This window comes from Fundulus heteroclitus, chromosome 15 (genome assembly GCF_011125445.2).
Source record: "Fundulus heteroclitus isolate FHET01 chromosome 15, MU-UCD_Fhet_4.1, whole genome shotgun sequence".
In the NCBI taxonomy this organism is placed as follows: Eukaryota; Metazoa; Chordata; class Actinopteri; order Cyprinodontiformes; family Fundulidae; genus Fundulus; species Fundulus heteroclitus.
Genome location: NC_046375.1, coordinates 522,451 through 541,113, shown reverse-complemented (window position 1 = coordinate 541,113; position 18,663 = coordinate 522,451). Strand labels below are relative to the sequence as shown.

Below are 18,663 nucleotides of genomic sequence, written 5' to 3'. Positions count from 1 at the left end.
TAATATGCTTTACAACATTCCTAAACAACATTTTATCCCAGTCCTATGATTTTATTGGTTTATATTTTCATTTTCCCAGAAAGCGGATTTATGATTTTCATTACCCATTTTCTTGTTTATCAATAATTAAAATCTATGAAGCACATTCAATTTTATACCTACTTTTATTTTATATACAACTTAAAATGTATTTACCGACTAAATAAGTATAAAATAAATGCTTTCCATAATGCTAATTTACTGCGCATGAGTGCAATCTAACTTCCAATGGTACTTGAAGGTAGCATCGGAAATACGCAAGTTCCGCTGTAATCAATAAAATGTAGCCTGTGGCGCCCCCCAGTGGACGGCAATGATATACATCAAAACAAAAGTTCCACACAATGTACTTTTTTCACTTTTTAGTATTTATTCATTGTTTAACCAAAGAGACAATTACAGAGACAGAGTCAATATTTATTTATGACCGTGAATACAAATGTTTAAGATAAAACCATACCAATTACCAAAGCAGGTTTATCCTTTTGGATAACAAAGGTGAATACTGGTCGCAGTGTTTTTCAGTCACATTATAGTATGAGGTAAGCAGTGTCCAAACAAGTCACAGCTGAAAATTATTTCAAGTAAAATGTATTTTATTCTAAGTTATGAACTCGAAGGTTTGCATATACTCGGTTACAGATGGATTAAATCTGTAGATGAGTACAACTAAGAGAGGAATGGTCTGACCTTAAACTTAGGAACGCTCTTTTAAAATGACCTGCATTGAATATATTCCTTCAAAAACAAACCCTTGATTCATATAAATGAATGATGTGTGGCATCTTGTAAACGAGATAAATAAATAACTATGTAAAACGTGGCTAAACAGCAGCATGGACAGGTCCCTTTAAGGGCCAGTTTTCCAAACACGGCCTGAGCCTGACAGATCAACTCCCACTGTATCCCATAAATGGCATTAAATATAGACCTGATCGATTGTTAGACAAAAACAAACAAAAAATCAAGCCTTTTCAGGCAAATATTTTTAAGATATTAACGTTTGTGGAGTAAAATAAAAAAAACAATGTAAGAAAGAAAATGTTTAATATTTGACCTTTTCATTCTATTGTGAGATAATAGTCTTCAAGTAGTTATGATCGGCGTCCCTTTTGGTGAAAGCTGCCTGAGATAAAAACATTTAGAACAATTTAATGTGTGCCCCGATTCTTCCAGGAAGCTTCAGCCTTAACGACATCTAATCGCTCTGCCAGCAATGCACCAATATCTTAAATTTAGACGTTTATCTTCACAGATAAAAACGTTGCCTTGTATTCATTCAATCAACATCTTAGTGCAAAACATTAGATTAACGCCGACTGTTGTCAAATCCAATCAAAACTGAGCACAGATGTAATTTGATCTTTGCAGAATTTAGAATAAATTAATTTATTTACAATGTGGCCTCAAAAAGTGCAAAACTATTCTGATAATTGCCAATTTTAAGGCTCTTTAGTAAATACATAAAAGGAACTTTAAAGCATCGCTGGAGAGATTTTTCACATGATTTAAAAGAAAATCTTAAAAACCAGGCGGGGCCGTTAAGTGTGCGGAAATGATTCAGAGCCAGCGGTAACCCTGCAGGACAGGAACCGTTTCACTCCGGTCCCTTTTTATCGCTGCTGCGACCGTACGCACGTAAAGCAAATTTCCCGTCGCATCAAGCTCGCTCTGCGGGATCCAGCAGGAGCGAGTTTAGAGCGCCTCGGTTGGTTGAGTCGAGCAGATTGAGGAGGAAGCCGTTTTTTTTAAGCTGCAGGTTTCACAGCGATTCCCTCCTCAGAAGTCCATCCCTTCATCGCTTTCACAAACGTCTGAGGGAGCGTCTGTACCAAAGTAACGATCCCCAAAGTTACCTGAGAAAAAGAGCAGATAGGACCTTAGCAACGACGACCCGCAATAAAACGTTGACAATGAATAAAACATAAAACAAAGTACAGGTCTTTAAAATGTGGGTGGCATCAAATTGGCCTCTGGTAATAAAGTAAAAAATGTTGGTGTTATTTTTGACCAAGACATGTCATTTAAATCCCATATTAAACAGGTTTCCAGAGTTTCCTTTTTTCACCACAGGAATATCGCCAAAATTAGAAACATTCTTTCCAGGAGTGATGCTGAAAAACTAGTCCATGCATTTGTTACTTCAAGGCTGGACTATTGTAATTCTTTACTATCAGGAAGTCCACAAAATGCAGTTCAAAGTCTTCAGCTGATTCAAAATGCTGCAGCAAGAGTTCTGATGAAAATAAACAAGCGGGATCATATTTCTCCAATTTTAGCTTCCCTTCATTGGCTTCCTGTTAAATCAAGAATAGAATTTAAAATTCTCCTTCTAACGTATAAAGCCCTTAATAATCAAGCTCCATCATATATCAGAGCTCTGATTACCCCGTATGTTCCTAACAGAGCACTTCGCTCTCAGACTGCAGGTCTGCTGCTGGTTCCTAGAGTCTCTAAAAGTAGAATGGGAGGCAGATCCTTTAGCTATCAGGCTCCTCTCCTGTGGAACCAACTCCCAGTTTTGGTCCGTGAGGCAGACACCCCGTCTACTTTTAAGATTAAGCTTAAAACTTTCCTTTTTGACAAAGCTTATAGTCAGAGTGGCTCATGTTACCCTGAGCTATCTCTATAGTTATGCTGCTATAGGCTTAGGCTACTGGAGGACATCAGGGCCTATTTTTCTCACTCTGCTGAGTTCTCCTACTGTTCTCCAATTTGCATTATTTGTTATTTAAACTTTTTGTTCTGTCATTTTTCTCTTCATAGAAGGTACACCTGGTCTGGCGTCCTGTTTGCTGTGACATCATCAGGAGAGGCAGATCATCCTCTATTACCATCTACCATAGAAAGTACTCCTGGGTCAATGTGAGCTTCTGAGCTTTCTGTGTCTCTACTCTGTCTTCTCTAAGCCCCAGTGGGTGGAGGCAGATGAGCGTATACACTGAGCCTGGTTCTGGTTCTACTGGAGGTTCTCCTCCCTGTTAAAGGGGAGTTTTCCTCTCCACTGTCGCTTCATGCATGCTCAGTATGAGGGATTGCTGCAAAGCCATCAACAATGCAGACGACTGTCCACTGTGGCTCTACGCTCTTTCAGGAGGAGTGAATGCTGCTTGGAGAGACTTGATGCAACCTGCTGGGTTTCCTTAGAGAGGAAACTTTCTGACCAACCTGTATAATCTCACTGAATTTGACTTTGGAAAGAGCCTTGAGATGATGTGTCATAAATTGGTGCTATATAAATAAAACCGAATTAAATAAATTGAATTAAAGTGGTCTTGAACAATAGTTCTTCAAGCTTTCTGGATGTTTCAAAGCTGTTCTTTGGATTTTTGCTGAAAGTTTGCCTCGTCCAGTGCTACTGTAGTCCGCCATGTGTATTGATGGAGCTATTGCAGCTAACTGGGGGATCTCCATTCAAGAAAATTTATTTATTCTCTTTTTTTTATGTCTTGCTTGATTTTAGAATCTAAAAAAACGACAGGGCTTCAAGAATGACAACACATTTCTGATAGTAGATAATCATGAAAAAGTCCTATTTTTTCTAAAAGGTCATGCAGCCGTAAACAAGTTTTATTTAGTCTGAGCAAAGGTAAAACGGCTCTCTGGATTGTAAACGTTGACCCTTGAGCCCTGCTCTAGCTGGTTGCCTCATACGGCCACTTATAGTTTTCATCCAGTTAATGGTAAAAGGTTTCTGTCCACTGTCGCCACATGCATACTCGGTATGAGGGATTGCTACAAACTCAACAACCGGATGCAGTCAGCCTGACGGATGCTGGATGTGATCGGACTGGGATGAGTTGGATTGATTTAAACTGAATTTTATCTGACTAAACTGAACTGAATTGAACTTCGTAGAGGACGCACTTAGTCCCTTAAGTTTGATGTTTAACTGCTTTCTGGAAACATCAAATTCAGCCGAAGTGAAAAAAACACCTCACCAATTCCTGGAATGATGTGGAACTGGTCGTTGACCTCCTTATCCACAGCGGTGGTGATGATGCGGACTTTAGGGAAAGCGTAGGCCACCGAGTGGACGCCCATCTCTGCCATGAGCAGGGAGAGAAGGAAGATCTTGTCCTCGGCCACATCGTGGTCCTTCATGAAGAAGAAAAAGGAGATAAATTAATTTTGTTGATTTTCTGTCCTTAGAGCAAGGACATGAAGCCATCTGCGAGTGGTCCGAAAAAAGGGGATCACTGGGAATACAGCAAAAGCTTATTAAGAGGGAAAATTTAAATGTAGTCATACGCTACACAGAAGAAATTTTAATTAAATGTGCAAAAGAACGTTAAAAATCTTAAACATTGATAAAGTGGTACATTTTTTGTTGGTTTTATATTTCAAAGAGGGGAAAAAATAGAAAGTCACCAAAAAGTCTGACTAATCAGAAACGTTTTAATGTGGCTAAATTATTTTCTTAAAGAGCAACAGTCTTTCTAATAAATGTTAGCTAAAAGTTAGTTTTCGTTCAACAAAACCCTGCAGTAATAATCTCAGAGAACACAAACCACCTAATTTGTAGTAGTTAAAAAAGTATTTATCTCAACAAGGTTTAGGAGTGTCCAAAGTGTGGCCCAGGGGCCACTGGGTGGCCCCAAGTACCACATGTGGCGCCCTCAGGCCTGTTTAAAAACCACACCACCCACCAGTGAGCTGCATCTAAGATAGTATTTTATTCTATTGTGTTTCCTTTTTAATCACAGCTGCATTTATATAGATTTAAAAATGACAAAAGTTTTAAAAATATGAATTTCTACTCAACGTTTAGGTGAGGTCTGACTCTTCCAGTTCAAAGCTCAGTACTGGTAGCCCTTTGTATGACACAATGAGGAAGGTTGGTGACCCCTGGTCTATGACAACTGACCCAAAGATGTCTGAAAAATTATTTTTTTTTGCCTTTGTTTTAAAGCAAGAGTGCAAGACCCATTTTATATTTCTACATTTTGGATTTAATATCGATAAGAAAACCATTTTTCTACTAGAGTCAGACACCTTCGTATCTTTAATTGTTTTAGTTTATTGTGTATCATTTAAATCTGAAAAACTCACACAGAAAGAAAAGACAATTAGAAGAATTTTATTGATACAATTATTTTAAGACTTTGGCGCTCAGACCTCGGCAGGAAACATTAGCGCTGAATTTTAGTTTAATATGCATAAAGATCCCACTCCCCTCATATACTGACAGACTCTCCTCTCTCCTCTCCCTCCTCACACCTACCTCCATTCTGTTATTTACATGTTCACATTCTGTTATTTAATGTTCACCTGCACTCCTGACTGTTACTATTGTAACAACTGTTTACATGCATCTTGCACTACTCACCATGACTGAATATTGATTTGCACTGCCGACTGTTTATTCACAGTACCAATTGTTTACATATACATTTGCAATACCGTACTTTAACTGTAATATGCAATTACCTTCCACTGCACTTTAATTTAAATAGCTTCTGTCCGAACTCTATTTATTAATTTTATAGTAATGGCTACCTGTATACCATGTTCACAATTCCGCCTATAGTAATAGCCACCTGTACATATATTCATAGTACATGTAAACTCTGTTATAAAAACAGCCATCTGTATATTATGCTATTGCACATATCTGTAAAAACTCTATTTTATAGTAATATCCACCTGTATATTATATTCGGTACATATCCAGCTGTAAATTTAGTTCACAATACTAGTTATCTATATATTATACTCAAATATACAAATCTATCAGTAAAATTCTGTTTATAATAGCATCCATTTCTATATTTATTCAGTAATAACTCATGTCCTGTACATATGGAACCATTGTTTATCCTGCACTTGCTGCTATTGCACTTCTGGTTAGACCTAAACTGCATGTTGTTGCCTTGTACCTGTACCTGTGTAATGACAATAAAGTTGAATCTAATCTAATCTAATAAGAAGGTTTATGAGAACAGAGATGTTATAGATGAAGATAGATGAGATAGATGAAGTTGGTTCAGTCCATAGACGCTGGTTGGCGAGACGATCTGCTTGAGCTTTATTGGTGAGATCCAGTAGACTGCATGCACTGATACCAGAGCTTCACTCAGGGACCCAGAAAGATAAATGTCCAGCTTGGATAAACACAGGTTTGCATGAACCTGTTCATGATGAGCAAGCATGAAGTGACAGTGGAGAGGAAAAACTCCCCTTTGGGAAGAAACCTCTGGCAGAACCAGGCTCAACATGGCGGTCTTCTGCCGGAACGATTGAGATGAAACAGAAAATGCAGCAAGAGTCCGGGAAGAGTTAGACTCTGATAGGGACGAGGTTGAAGGAGCACCATGGAAAAGTCAGATGGAGCTTGGCTACGATGGTGGAGAAGGGGACAGAGGTGGGTTGAATCAAGTCATCAGAGTCCAAATCAGACATTTAGCAACCACTGCTTGCTATTTGGCTGGGTAGCAGGCTGAGACATGGATTTGAAGACCTTTTAAGATGAACTCTGGATGCTGATTGGGCTTCGAGGAGGTGTGGTTCAAAGCTGATTGGCTTGCGTTGGAGGCTGATTACTATTACTCTGATTGGATGAATGTAAGTAATTCGGTTTCTTCAGTTGAAATTCCACCTAAGCTTCATTTAAATACATATTTGTGGCCCATGATTAATTTATACTTTAATGTTTCAACACGGCTGACAAAAAGTTTGAACACCTCTGGTTTAGAAGGGCAGGCCTGCCTATTGTGTGCCTCTAATTGATTATTTTAAATAATTTTAACATAATGAGAAGTGCTGCTTCACCGCTCTTTGAATTATTAATGATCCGTTTATTCTGTATCTGAAAAGTTTGGCTAAAAAAATGCAAAAGGCGCAACAGGAAACGGGTTAAAGAATAAAATCTGTAAAAAAAAAATGGACCAACCAGCAGAACTCTGACAGCCATGAGCGCAGCAGCTCCGGTGGAGACAGTGCTGTCCATCAGGATGACGTAGTCTTCGCTGATCTCCTTCGGCAGGCGAAGGTAGTGAAGCTAGAGGAAGAACTCGGTAAATACAACAGAGAAGACGCAGGTTCCTTTATGGCTGCTATAATCACACAAACCTCAGGTTCTCCCGTGTCGTGGTTGGTCTGAATCAGGATCTTTCCCAGTCTGATGTCTTTACAGACGGCCGTCAGGGCCTGCTCCATGGTCTCTCCGGCCCTCAGGATAGAAACGCCAGTGATCTTAAAAGAAATAAAATGTAACCATTAACAGTTTATTCTGAATGATTTTCCTGAAAAGGTTTTATTCTAACATTTTTCACAACAGCGATCCTTCTCCTGCCTAAACGTCTGCTTCTACTGCAACAGAGCAGCGTCATCAGACGTCCTGCACGTTGCTGCCACTAGGGGGCAGCAACAGGAAGCTTTTCAGCCAACCTCCAATAGGGGGTTTTCACTGACGTCACTGGCCAACTTCCGGTCCGCCATATTGGGTGGCACACTTCCTTATCTCTAGTTGTCGTACACGTATTATCGTATCGCGAATGGATAAGTACGCCAGCACGCTAGAGCGACCAGATAAGGACGTATATCTGAGGAAATGTTCCGTGATCGACCATATGGACCCGTATGCCCTCCACGGTGCCTTGTTTAGCCGTAATCCAGATGACTGGCCAAATGTAGAGCACGGCGACATAGTGCATTACCTGGTGTTCGGTGAAAACCCTCTGCACACTCTTGAGGAAATGAGAGCTTACAAGGGTCTAGAGGCTCACAACCAGTTCACATCTGGTTATGTACATCAAGGAAATCGCCATCATACGTGGACGGGTGAGTTTTAATAAGATGGTAAAAATGTAAACGATCCGACGCAAATGCGTCGCATGCTTCTGCGGTGGCTGGCGGCCGGCGGTGCGCGAAGGCGCTTGGCTGCAGGGCCGATCGACGCCGCTCGCGGCTTTAATTATTTAAGCAGAACAATGACCAGTGCAAAATTAAGTTGTATTTACCGTATTGGCGCCGGTAGGAGCTGCAGATCATAAAGCCAGCAAACAGTGGGAACACAGCAACTCGTTCAAAGGTAAGCTGCACTCAGCCGGGCTCTGGCTCATGCTAACCGTTAGCGCTAACAACCACTCGCGCATGTAATGTACTTTTAACTTGCTGCTATGTGTTTCAAACGTTTAGAACACACTCTCATTGACATCGGGATACTGTGGAAAGTTATGTTCGGTCGACTTACAGCCGCGATCCAAGCGAGCCGACGACTCTTTGTTATCACTAACAGTTGTTCTCCGTGGTTGCGCCTCCAGGCAGGAAAGCGGTGGAAAATTAATCTGTTTCTATGTTTTTCCCATGGCGATCATGTGTTGCGCTGTTACAGCCCACAATACAGCAACGGTTTACCATGGTTGAAATCAAGTTAAGGTGAAATTAATCAAATTAAAACACGGCTGAGAGAGGGAGTACAGTATGCGGTAGTAATAGGCAGTAGAGGCGGCGGAGGCGGTCAACAGGACAGCCGCGGAAAGTAATAAGTCATAACGCCCAAGCCCTATTATTAATATATTCTTCTTATATGTTTTAAATACTTAACAGTTAATTACCTGTGACAAAGTGAGCACCGCAGACTCTGGCGTATTCCAGCTTAACACCGTCCAAATCGGACCTGGATATCCGTGTCAGCCATAGGTGACGGCGTTGTTCAGACAGCTGTTTTTTTTTCCACACTGATTCACTATTACGGCTGGTAGGCGATAGAAAGAGCGTTGATCTCCACCTCCACGGGCCGTGCAACCAACCATTAAACACGTTTTCCCCATTGTTCACTTCCAATACTGCCTAAGGCGTCATACAATGCAGGTCAACGGTGCGAAACGACTGCCACCCAATATGGCGGACGCGCTGAGTAGTCACGTGAGCGTGACGTCAGCTGAAAACCCCCTATTGAGGTGTTGGTCCTTCACTGCAAAAATTGAACTAAAAATAAGTAAAATTTTCTTAAAATGAGTGTATCTGTCCTTTATTTGAGCAAGTAAATAAGATGATCTGCCAATGGAATAAGATTTCTGCACTTAAAATAGGAACAACTTATCTCTATCGTATTATTTGAAGTGCAGCATGTCTAATTATCTTGTTTTATGGGTCAAAATACTCATTCCATTGGCAGATAATATAATTTATCTGCTCAAATCAACGATAAAAACACAGATTCTAAGAACATTTTACTTATTTTTAGGTCCGTTTCTGTAGTGTTCAGGTCTGCTCGCTTGCTGACTGTACATGTAGAAACAAATTACTTAATAAATAGCTTAAGTTATCCTAAATTTACCCAACAGAATATTAAATGTTGCACAATCACACATTTGTTCCTGAATACAAGTCCACACACAACGTGACCCTCATATATAACGACAACAAACCACATTCACAGCATTATAGAACCGGTAAACATCTAAAAACCTCCCGTTGCCTTGAGAAAAAAAAAAAAAAGATTTCAGTTATTTTTACACTGAATTATGTTTCCACATGGTTTTATTCCAACAGGAAACTCTTATAAACTCTGAATGATAATGATTAATGAGATTTCGACCAACTTCGTCACACCCAGGGATTTAATGTTCTGCCTGCTTTCTATAATTAAAACCTTCGTTCCATATTTGGGTTTTTGTCTCTCCATGACTTTGTTTTATTCAAGTGTAATATTGATTAATTTTTATCAAACCATTTAATTTAATTTATTTATTTATTTTTACATTGGAGGGGATTAGGTTTAAAGGTTGCAGACTCTAACCAGAGCTTATAAACATCTGTGTCACCATTAAATCAAACAGGTCTGCCTGTCATTGCTATAAATATAATTATTCTGGCCCAGACACAGAGCCCTGCGGTAAACCACAGACGGTGTCCGGCCATTCACAAATATACACAGCCATGATTAAAAAGACTGGAGCAACAAAAGGATCAAAATATTCTGTTGGTGTGAAACTGGTTGCTGGAAAAAAAGGTTTTTAATCTTTTTTGGGATGAATGACTTTCAACCAATCAGCTTTACAGGATTCCTAGAAACTCTTTGTCAAAATTTCCAACTTTTTCAAATTCCACTTTTAAAGGGATCCACATATGTTGAAATGTTCCTATTAACTTAAAATTTGCTGTTTGTGATGCGTAAAAACATATTTACTTCAAAAATTGTATATTTGTTATATTTTTCACCTGTGGAGGTCGCCATAATTTCACCTATGCAATGCATGCTGGGTTAATGAGGCTATTAAGACCCACTGGACTGGAACCTATCAGTTGCTCTTTTATCGACTGGTGTAAATTTAGACAATGCCACAGGTTGTCGCTGTTGGTTGTGCCTTGAGATGACATATCTCATGAATTGGCGCTATATAAATAAAACTGAATTGTTTGTAACTTCAAAACAAAAAAAACTACAGAAAAACTGAGGTGCGTCTACATCGTAATAATAATAATAATAATAATAATAATAATAATAATAATTAATAATAATAATAATAATTATTATTATTATTATATTGCCATCAATTTAATCTCGCTCAGGTTCAAACTGAAAAGATTTAACATTACTCATTGCAGTTTTGTACCTAGTATAGGTAATTTACCCAGAATGTATTGCAGCGTAAACATATGGTGATGTCCGGGTGATTATTTTATTGAAATTTATAAGAACTAAACAGCTTACGGTGGTTTTACTATGTTGTTCTTACATCTAAAATAAATATTTCTCAAATAAAGTCTATTGCTACAACCAATCGTGGATCCCTTTGAGGCAGGGCTGTCAGACTCATTTCTATATTGGGTCACTTTGGCATCATGAAGTCATTTAAATGGCCGGTTGCACGTGATAGGTGATATTTTTGATTTCGTAATTTCATTTCAGTTTACATAGAAGTATAAGAAATGCACAGTAACAGTTTATCTGCTAAGAAAGTTGACTTTGGGGGTGAGTTACACTTAAAACTTTCATCATTACGCATAATCTTTTCTCTTTTTGGATATTCCTGGGTTGTTTTAATGTGTGGTGGGAACTACACAGTTAAAATAATCAACACGCTACAGGAGGCACAGTTTTAGCCAGTTTATACACTTAAAAAGACATATCCCTCTACTTTATGACATGCAATGCCTTTTTTGGCTTGAGGGCTGCATTCGGCCCGCAGGCCTCGTGTTTGACACGAGCTTTAAGAGTTCTCAGTCCACCTTTACTCTAATTTTTAAGGAAAAACCTCAATTCTGCTCTGAGTATTCAATAAATTAGAACATGTTTGTTAGTTGTAACGCAACCTTTAAAAAGAACCTTTAAGCAGGTAGTTAACAGACTTTTAAGCCCATGTTTCTGTATTAAAAATGCCCTGATCTTAAATGTTGTGTTTTCCTTAGCTGTAAGCAGTAAATCATCGTAATTAACAGCAAAAGGCATTAAAAACATCTCTGTGTAATTAATCAACATAATGCGCTTCACTTAGTGAACCAAGTTACTGAAATAAATGAACTTTTCAATAATTTAATTTATAGAATATGACTGTAGATGAGATCTTTCTGTAGTGGCTTCTGAATCATTGAAAGGACGGATGGACGATAAATGGATGCAACGGTGCAGGGAGGAAAGTCTGGAAAAATGTTTTTTTTAATCCATCCTCCATCTTCCTTTCCCAAACTAATCCAGGTGATACCGGTACTTACTCTTTGACCGCTCAGCCTCTTTCCCTCGTAGGTGGCGCCTTGGGGCGTCTCCACTGAGACAGCCTGGATGGGACAGAAAAGATGAGCTTGAGTTGAAGCTTTACTTTTGCCGGCCAAATCTGGGTCGGCTGCACCTCTCCGTCTCTGTGAGGTTGGAGCAGGAGGGCCGGTTAATGTTCACGCTGAAAAGCCTCACCTTGAGAGGCAGGAAGGAGAGGGCATGTTCTATCAGCAGTCTCATTAATCTCTTGGAGTAGAAGATGAACTCGTCTCTGTTCGTCTCCTTGTTCCTACACAAACGGAAAGAGCAGCAGCAGACAGGATGACTGGGACCCTCAGAATCAGCTCCTGCACCTTTTTCTGCACCTTACATGATGCCGGAGCACAACAACGATCCTCTCGGGACTAGTTTGTTACAGAAAAGCGACGTTTCATGTAAAGATGTGTGCCTGCGTGTTCTGACCTGATGATTGTGTGCATGCCGCGGACCTGAGGCGTGCTCTCCAACACGCTGAGGGTTTTGGGTAAAGGCTGACCCTGATGAGCCGAGGCGAGGGCCGACCTGTGAGAAACAGACAGAGAAGACATAAAAACACTGAGATTTTTCTCTTTTACGCTTAACTGCGACTAAGATTTCTATTTGCAACGGACTGATGGGGTTTAGCTTTTTAACCCAGCAGTTTTCACACGTTTTTCACACTGCAAAAACAGAACTTAAAATAAGTAAAATGTTCTTAAAATTTGTGTATTTGTCCTTGATTTGAGCAGGTAAATAAGATGATTTGCCAATGGAACAAGATTTTTGACCTTAAAAATAGGAACAACTCATCTCCATCATCTTATTTCAAGTACAGGATGTCTAATTATCTTATATAAGGGGTCAAAATACTCATTCCATTGGCAAATAATCTTATTTACCTGCTTAAATCAAGGACAAATACACAAATTTTAAGAACATTTTACTTGTTTTTAGATTCGTTTTTGCAGTGCATGACAACATCCCAGATTTCTCCAGAACATCAGACAGATGGACTGACGAACAAAGAGGCGGATGAAGACAACTATTAGAGCGTTGGAGAGCAAAGTTTGGAGATATAGATGTTTTTTTTTTTCCCTATCTCTTCCTTTCTTTTCACAAACCTATCCAGATCTGGAAAATACTCCAACCAAATATCATTTTCTAGACTTCTCCCAACTGCAGAGGAACCCCGATTCAGAGCTGAAGGAAATGTTGAAAGCCATTAAAGACTTAAAGTAATTTAATCTCGTTAGCGTTGGAGGACGACGAGTCAGAGCCGAGCCTAAAACCAGACGACGTGTTTTCAGCAAAGCATTTAACCTACATGGTGTCAAAGTTCATTGACATAAACAAAAAAAACTAAGTGGACATACGTATTTTTTTGTGTCAACTACGCAAGTTAGAGGTTTTTTAAAAGTGAGAAGAGCAACTTGGCCACATGCAGGTTGAAGGTGAGTTTGCCTCCTTTCATATAAGGCTGAGGACGTTTCTGGTTAAAGTTTATTCATAGTCTATTTATGAAACAGTGCAAAACATTAATTAGCCAAACATCTGAAAGAAGACATCCTATCGCTCTGTTAGAAATTTTGTCCAAACATGAGATGTTTTTTTTTATGTAAAAGGGAACTATAAAAAAAATATTTATGTTTTTGCAGTTTCCCTTTTTTATGCCCTGAATGACATTAATGTTGCATGAAATACGTTATTTTGATGCTCCTTCCATCTTTGTCTGAACTCAGGTCTAACACTACGTGCCCCCACCAATGTATGGAATTCCAGAAAAAACATTAATTTTACTTCTTCTAAAAGCTAAAAATGTGAATAAAAACTGTTATTTACCTTACAAAAAAGTTTATTTTCTTGAGTCTGTCTTTATAAAAACTGAGTGCTGCTTTTTATGCTTGAGGATCATGTCGCTTTTGCAGTTCTAGAGAAATTTCCTTTAGCTGGGCTGAGATCAGAAACGTCTCTGGATTGGAAAAGTTGCTGATACCTGGTCTAGATGACTCTCCTACTAAACCATTTCATTAACATGTGGAAAAGCGTGTTAATCCTGAAGGATAGAAGAGGGTCTGTGATGCTGCGGGCATGTTTCTCTACCACTGGCCTCACTTTAAGTTTAATGAGCTGCTCATTATAGACAGAAAAGCAGTTTAAGACCAAAAACCAGTTGGGCTGAGTGTTAACGCCCTCATCTTTTACACATCTGCCATTATCTACATGCAACACAATAAATGCCACCTGAAAACAGTCAAACACATGCTGACAGTGTTGCAAAGCATTAAACAAAGCTATAAGTCCATTTTGGCTACTCTCCTCACGCTTTATTTAAAGTGTGCTTAGATTCTGCAAGAAAAAAAACGTCATGCATTTGTTTTAATACACTAAAATGCAAACTAGGCAAAAGCCCTGCCAGCCATGACGTGATTGCAACCTTGAACTTTGAGCAAAACTATTCAAAGCAAGCATGTTGTCTGAATTTCCAGATAAAACATGCAGCAGATATTGAATCGGGTTAGAAAGCTGGGGGTGCATGAAAACAGCAGGATTGTGCTTGTTTTAAATTCAACAGAAGATGTAGAAGTTGGGCCTCACATATCCCAGCGAAGCTTCCTCTGCAGAACACCACAAAGCACAAAAGAAAACACAAAGAAGAGGGGAGAGAAAGAACATTTTGAGTAATGAAACAGCTCTGACCGATCGCCGCTGTGCAGCACGGGACAAATAGTTTCTATTTGTGCGCTGACTAGCAGCACAATCCGATCGATTCATCTAAAGGGGTTTTTAGATTAGGGTTCTTTGTTTAATTCTGCAGAGATCTCACACCTGACGGAGTTGCCAGAGCTCCTGCATGTTTAACAAATTAATCAGCGATTTATGTCAGCATTTATTAAACAGGGCTGATTAATGGCGCTGAAGCGAGTCGGATTGACTCCCATTAACATTCGGCCTAAAGAGGCTGCAGAGTAAGTCATGATTATTGGTTTTTCTGCCAAAAGTCTACTAACTTTAGAGCAGTTTTAAGAGCTTAGTCTCCAGCATTTGTGGGTTGTAGCACAAATGTGTTGTAGCATGCAGCAGACCTTCCACCTGCTATTGCCAATTTAAAATTGTTCAGGCATCTTTGATAGAAAAAAACAAAAAACAAACAAGGAGCTTCAGCGTCGGGCTGATTGTATGATGGTGTGGATTTATGCAAACATGGCTGCAGGAAAGTTGAAGATACGGACAGTTATTTGCATCTTAAAAGTTCTGCGTAGTTTGACACTCAAATGGAGATTATGTATGAAATAAACGCTATAAAATGTGCAACTCGTCAGTTTTTTTTGCTGATGTCAAAGAGTCAAAAACTATATGGAGCGTTTTAGATTTAATCGAGTTCATGAGAGGCAGTAGGACTGAGAAAAACTGAAAAAAGGTTGTTTTAAAGTAACATTTAATCTCTTTTAAGTGAATTTTTAAGCTCTTTAAAAGCGTAAACACAACAATAACCACAGGTTATAATTTACCAAGTCCAATTGGCTCTACACTGAAACATTTATGAATCCACAACAAACCTCTTTAATTTCCAGCTAATTTGGTTAAAGCTAATGTCCCTTCAGTATGTAACAATGTGGCACTGAATGCTGGTACTCTGGTGTCTCAAACCGGTTTTCCAAATGTGCCAAAAAAAGGCACATTATTAACAAAATGCATATCTTAAAAAATCCTGAGTATTTATTCAGCTGACTGAGGCAGACGCCCATCCAGAGTCTGGTTCTGTTGGTGGTAAAAAAAAGGTTGAGCGACGTGGAAACACATGTAGCCAAAGCAGACCAAAAACCCACGTTTTTAACATGAATAATAATTGGTTGATGACTAAAGGCTTTTCAGATTGAAGGTTGATCAGTGGATAAGTAAAAAAATGTATTTTATTCTTGTGGGGTGTAAGTTATTTCAAAGAAAACCGTTCCTTAGGAAATATCAAGACTAATCTGTAGTTCGTTCAGCCTGTGTGAGAACAAGACTATTCGCTGATAATAGGAAGGGATTAAAGAGGATTTGTGTCTCCTTTTTAAATTTCAGCATCATGAAACACAAGTCACACTTTTTCTTCATAGTTTTGCCGATCCTGCGACTTAGTCTAGTGAGACATATATCAATTTTAAATGATAATTGAACCAACAAGTAAACATTACCATCTATAGGCACAAGAGGGTACCATAGGCTTGTGAGAACTATATGCTGCTCCTGTACCAATTAAAAATTAATTGAAACATTAACTTATAGACAACATGAACATACGTTTGTTTGTATGTTGTTTCAATGTTTCAGTATGCATTCAGGCAGTGGAGCGTTGCGTGGTGCAGCTCAAAGAGCCCAGACCGTGACAGAACCCCGTTATTGGGCTGTCGGTGACGCTATTAGCAGCTAGCGCTAGCTTACAGCTCTGTTGTCTGGGCGTTTTACAACTTTGATGATGTGTCTGAGTTTTATGTTGCGCTGAAACATCTGCGTCGTACTGTTAGCTTAGCACGTAGCACCGTTACGCTCACGGTCTAATTTCAGTGTAATTTTGACAACCTTCAGCATAACGGTTCGGTATGCTGAAATGCACTGGATAAAACCTTCCTGGTCCAAGTTCCTGGCTTGTTATGCTAATTTACCCCATTCAGTCTCCCAGGTATGTTCCATGTTGTTCAGCCGGTTGTGGATGCAGCTGTGGAATTGAATAAGCCGGCTTACCATATTAAATATCAGTTTTTAGTCTTGGATTGTGTGAAATACATTTTAAATGTCTAAATAAATGCCAGTGCGACTTATATATGTTTTTTTTCCTATTATGATATATTTTTTGACTGATGCGACTTTCATTCCAGAACGACTTATTGTCTGAAAAATACGGTAAATGTTATCACGCTGTACATCCCAGGGCTAAAAGGCCAATATTCAGATGAATTCTGTCGGCTAAATAATGCTAGGTTTGCTAATCGCTAAAGCTAAAGGCAATTTACAATGTCCAACAGGTTTCTGTTTGTTGTTTTTCTTCTATTTTAAAAAAAAGACAAAAAAACAAGGGCAATCATAAAAAACAACAACATTTTGGTCAAATCTGAAAGCTGAATTTGGAATCAATAAACCTTTTACACCTCAAAGGTAGAGTCGACGATTTTTCCGAAAGTTTCCCCAAGTCCCTTTGTGGATAACGGCGCATGCCCGTCTGACCTCGCTCTTCAGGGGGATCATGTGAAAAACAAAATCTCCCAAATCTACTCTGGTCTTATTTCTTTCTACTGAGTCCTTCCTCTTGTTCTCATAAACATGAACGCATTTTGGTTCTTGCAATTCTCAGCCATGTTCAAAGTCTACGCTGAGAGCAGCGGCGCTACAATGAACTGCTAACACCGAAGCTAACCGCTAAGCTAACCAGATACATAAACACTAGAAGTACAGATGCGTAGCCAGCAAGCGGAAACTAACAAGGAACGGGATCGCACACTGACGTTACATGAATGATTAGCATGTGGGACAACCAGTAGATAAGGCGATAAGATACCCCTGGAATATAATGTCTATGGTTGAGAGCAGGAACAAAACTAAGCAAACCATTCAGACCGAACGGCAGGGATTGCTTATAGTTTTTACAGGCCTGCATCTCCCACAGAGATCACATTTTTTATCGTCCTTTTTCTGAATATATAATGTATTGACTGTCAGGATGGAAGGACCATTTCACACACTATAACAAAAAGTGTTTCTAAGCTGGATTATCAACTATAGCTTTAAGGAGCGTGAATTACATTCAATAAAATTTAAAAAAAGATTCAAATTTTGATTAACCAAGTCCAGTTGAAACTGGAAACCACAGATTTGAGGATTCATTTGACACCATGTCTTGGTTCAATTATCATATGCTTTGACCCGTAGAAAGATTTTTACTAAACATTGCAATGATCTGACCCCAAAAACTTTCCATCCACATTTTTATTATTTTAATACGTAAAAAAGACGGTTAAAGACGTGACAGTGGCTTGGCAGGTTAAAGTAACATAAAAATAAAAAGGAAATAAAAAAACTCTGAAGTCTGCCTGAACGACACTGTGTGAATAACCAGGAAGCAGAGCGGGGGTAAATGGTCGGCTGTAAGGAGAAAAATACTGAAATAAAAAGCTGTTGCAGCCATACCTCACATTGATCTCACGCTGGAATGGTTACACAGCATTCAGCCAGGCAAGGAGGGGTCAGGCACATACGAGGACACACACAAAAACACACACAGTGTGAGCCAAACAAAAGAAACTCGGACCTTTAAAGCAAAACAAAATAACAGCTGTCTGCTAAAACGTACGACTCCACACACGCCGACACCTCAGCCATGAATATTAATTTCATGTCTGGCTGAACAAAAGTTCGACAGTGTCATAAATCAGGCTTTAGTAAGTGTGACCATTTTATTTCGCAGGGGTTGAAACAGTGAATGATTTTATCAGTAAGGCAACAATGCGCTCAGTAGACTGGGCCGAAGCTTTTGTAGATAAACGCTCCGTGAAAGCTGCGGATTTCAGAAACTGTAGAAATTAAACAGACGGTTCAACCGGGGAAGCATTGAGAGAGCAACATTTCTGCCACGGTTAAACTGTCAAACAGGGGCTCATATTAGGGAAGTGGTGTCCTGGTGATTAGAGCAGCGGAGCTTGTGTTCTGTAGAGACTGCAAATGCCTCGGTTTGAATCCCGCAGGCTGCCACGTTAGCCCCTGAGCAAGACACTCAGCCCCAGAATGATCCTGCAGCGCCCTAAAGGAAAAGTCCGGTCAAAATCAGAATTCAAACTGCATGAAGTACTTTGAATATAAAATTATTATGTACTTTTCAATAAATGATGAGTTGTTTTAATTAAGAGTAATTTTCATTTGAATCTACTTTGCTGGGCGCATCCATCTTGGTTTAGAACAGTTCTTCTCCC

At 39.3% G+C, this 18,663-nt stretch overlaps 1 protein-coding gene across 2 annotated transcripts in view; it reads right to left on the bottom strand.

Moving 5' to 3' along the window:
- Positions 1-386: 386 nt before the first annotated feature.
- Positions 387-18,663, bottom strand: part of si:ch211-243j20.2 (uridine-cytidine kinase-like 1) — a 41,158-nt gene continuing 22,881 nt past the window's right edge. Inside the window, exons 8-15 of one of the 2 annotated variants that reach the window (XM_036147179.1) lie at positions 14,315-14,334; positions 12,164-12,262; positions 11,897-11,990; positions 11,701-11,763; positions 7,111-7,233; positions 6,932-7,039; positions 3,981-4,137; positions 387-1,895 (exon numbers count right to left, since the gene is read on the bottom strand). In XM_036147179.1, the coding sequence (XP_036003072.1) occupies positions 1,819-1,895; positions 3,981-4,137; positions 6,932-7,039; positions 7,111-7,233; positions 11,701-11,763; positions 11,897-11,990; positions 12,164-12,262; positions 14,315-14,334 (741 nt within the window). In that variant the 3' untranslated portion in view covers positions 387-1,818. Of the gene's footprint in view, positions 1,896-3,980; positions 4,138-6,931; positions 7,040-7,110; positions 7,234-11,700; positions 11,764-11,896; positions 11,991-12,163; positions 12,263-14,314; positions 14,335-17,884; positions 17,902-18,663 lie in introns of both variants that reach the window. The other variant, XM_036147180.1, reaches the window with a different exon arrangement.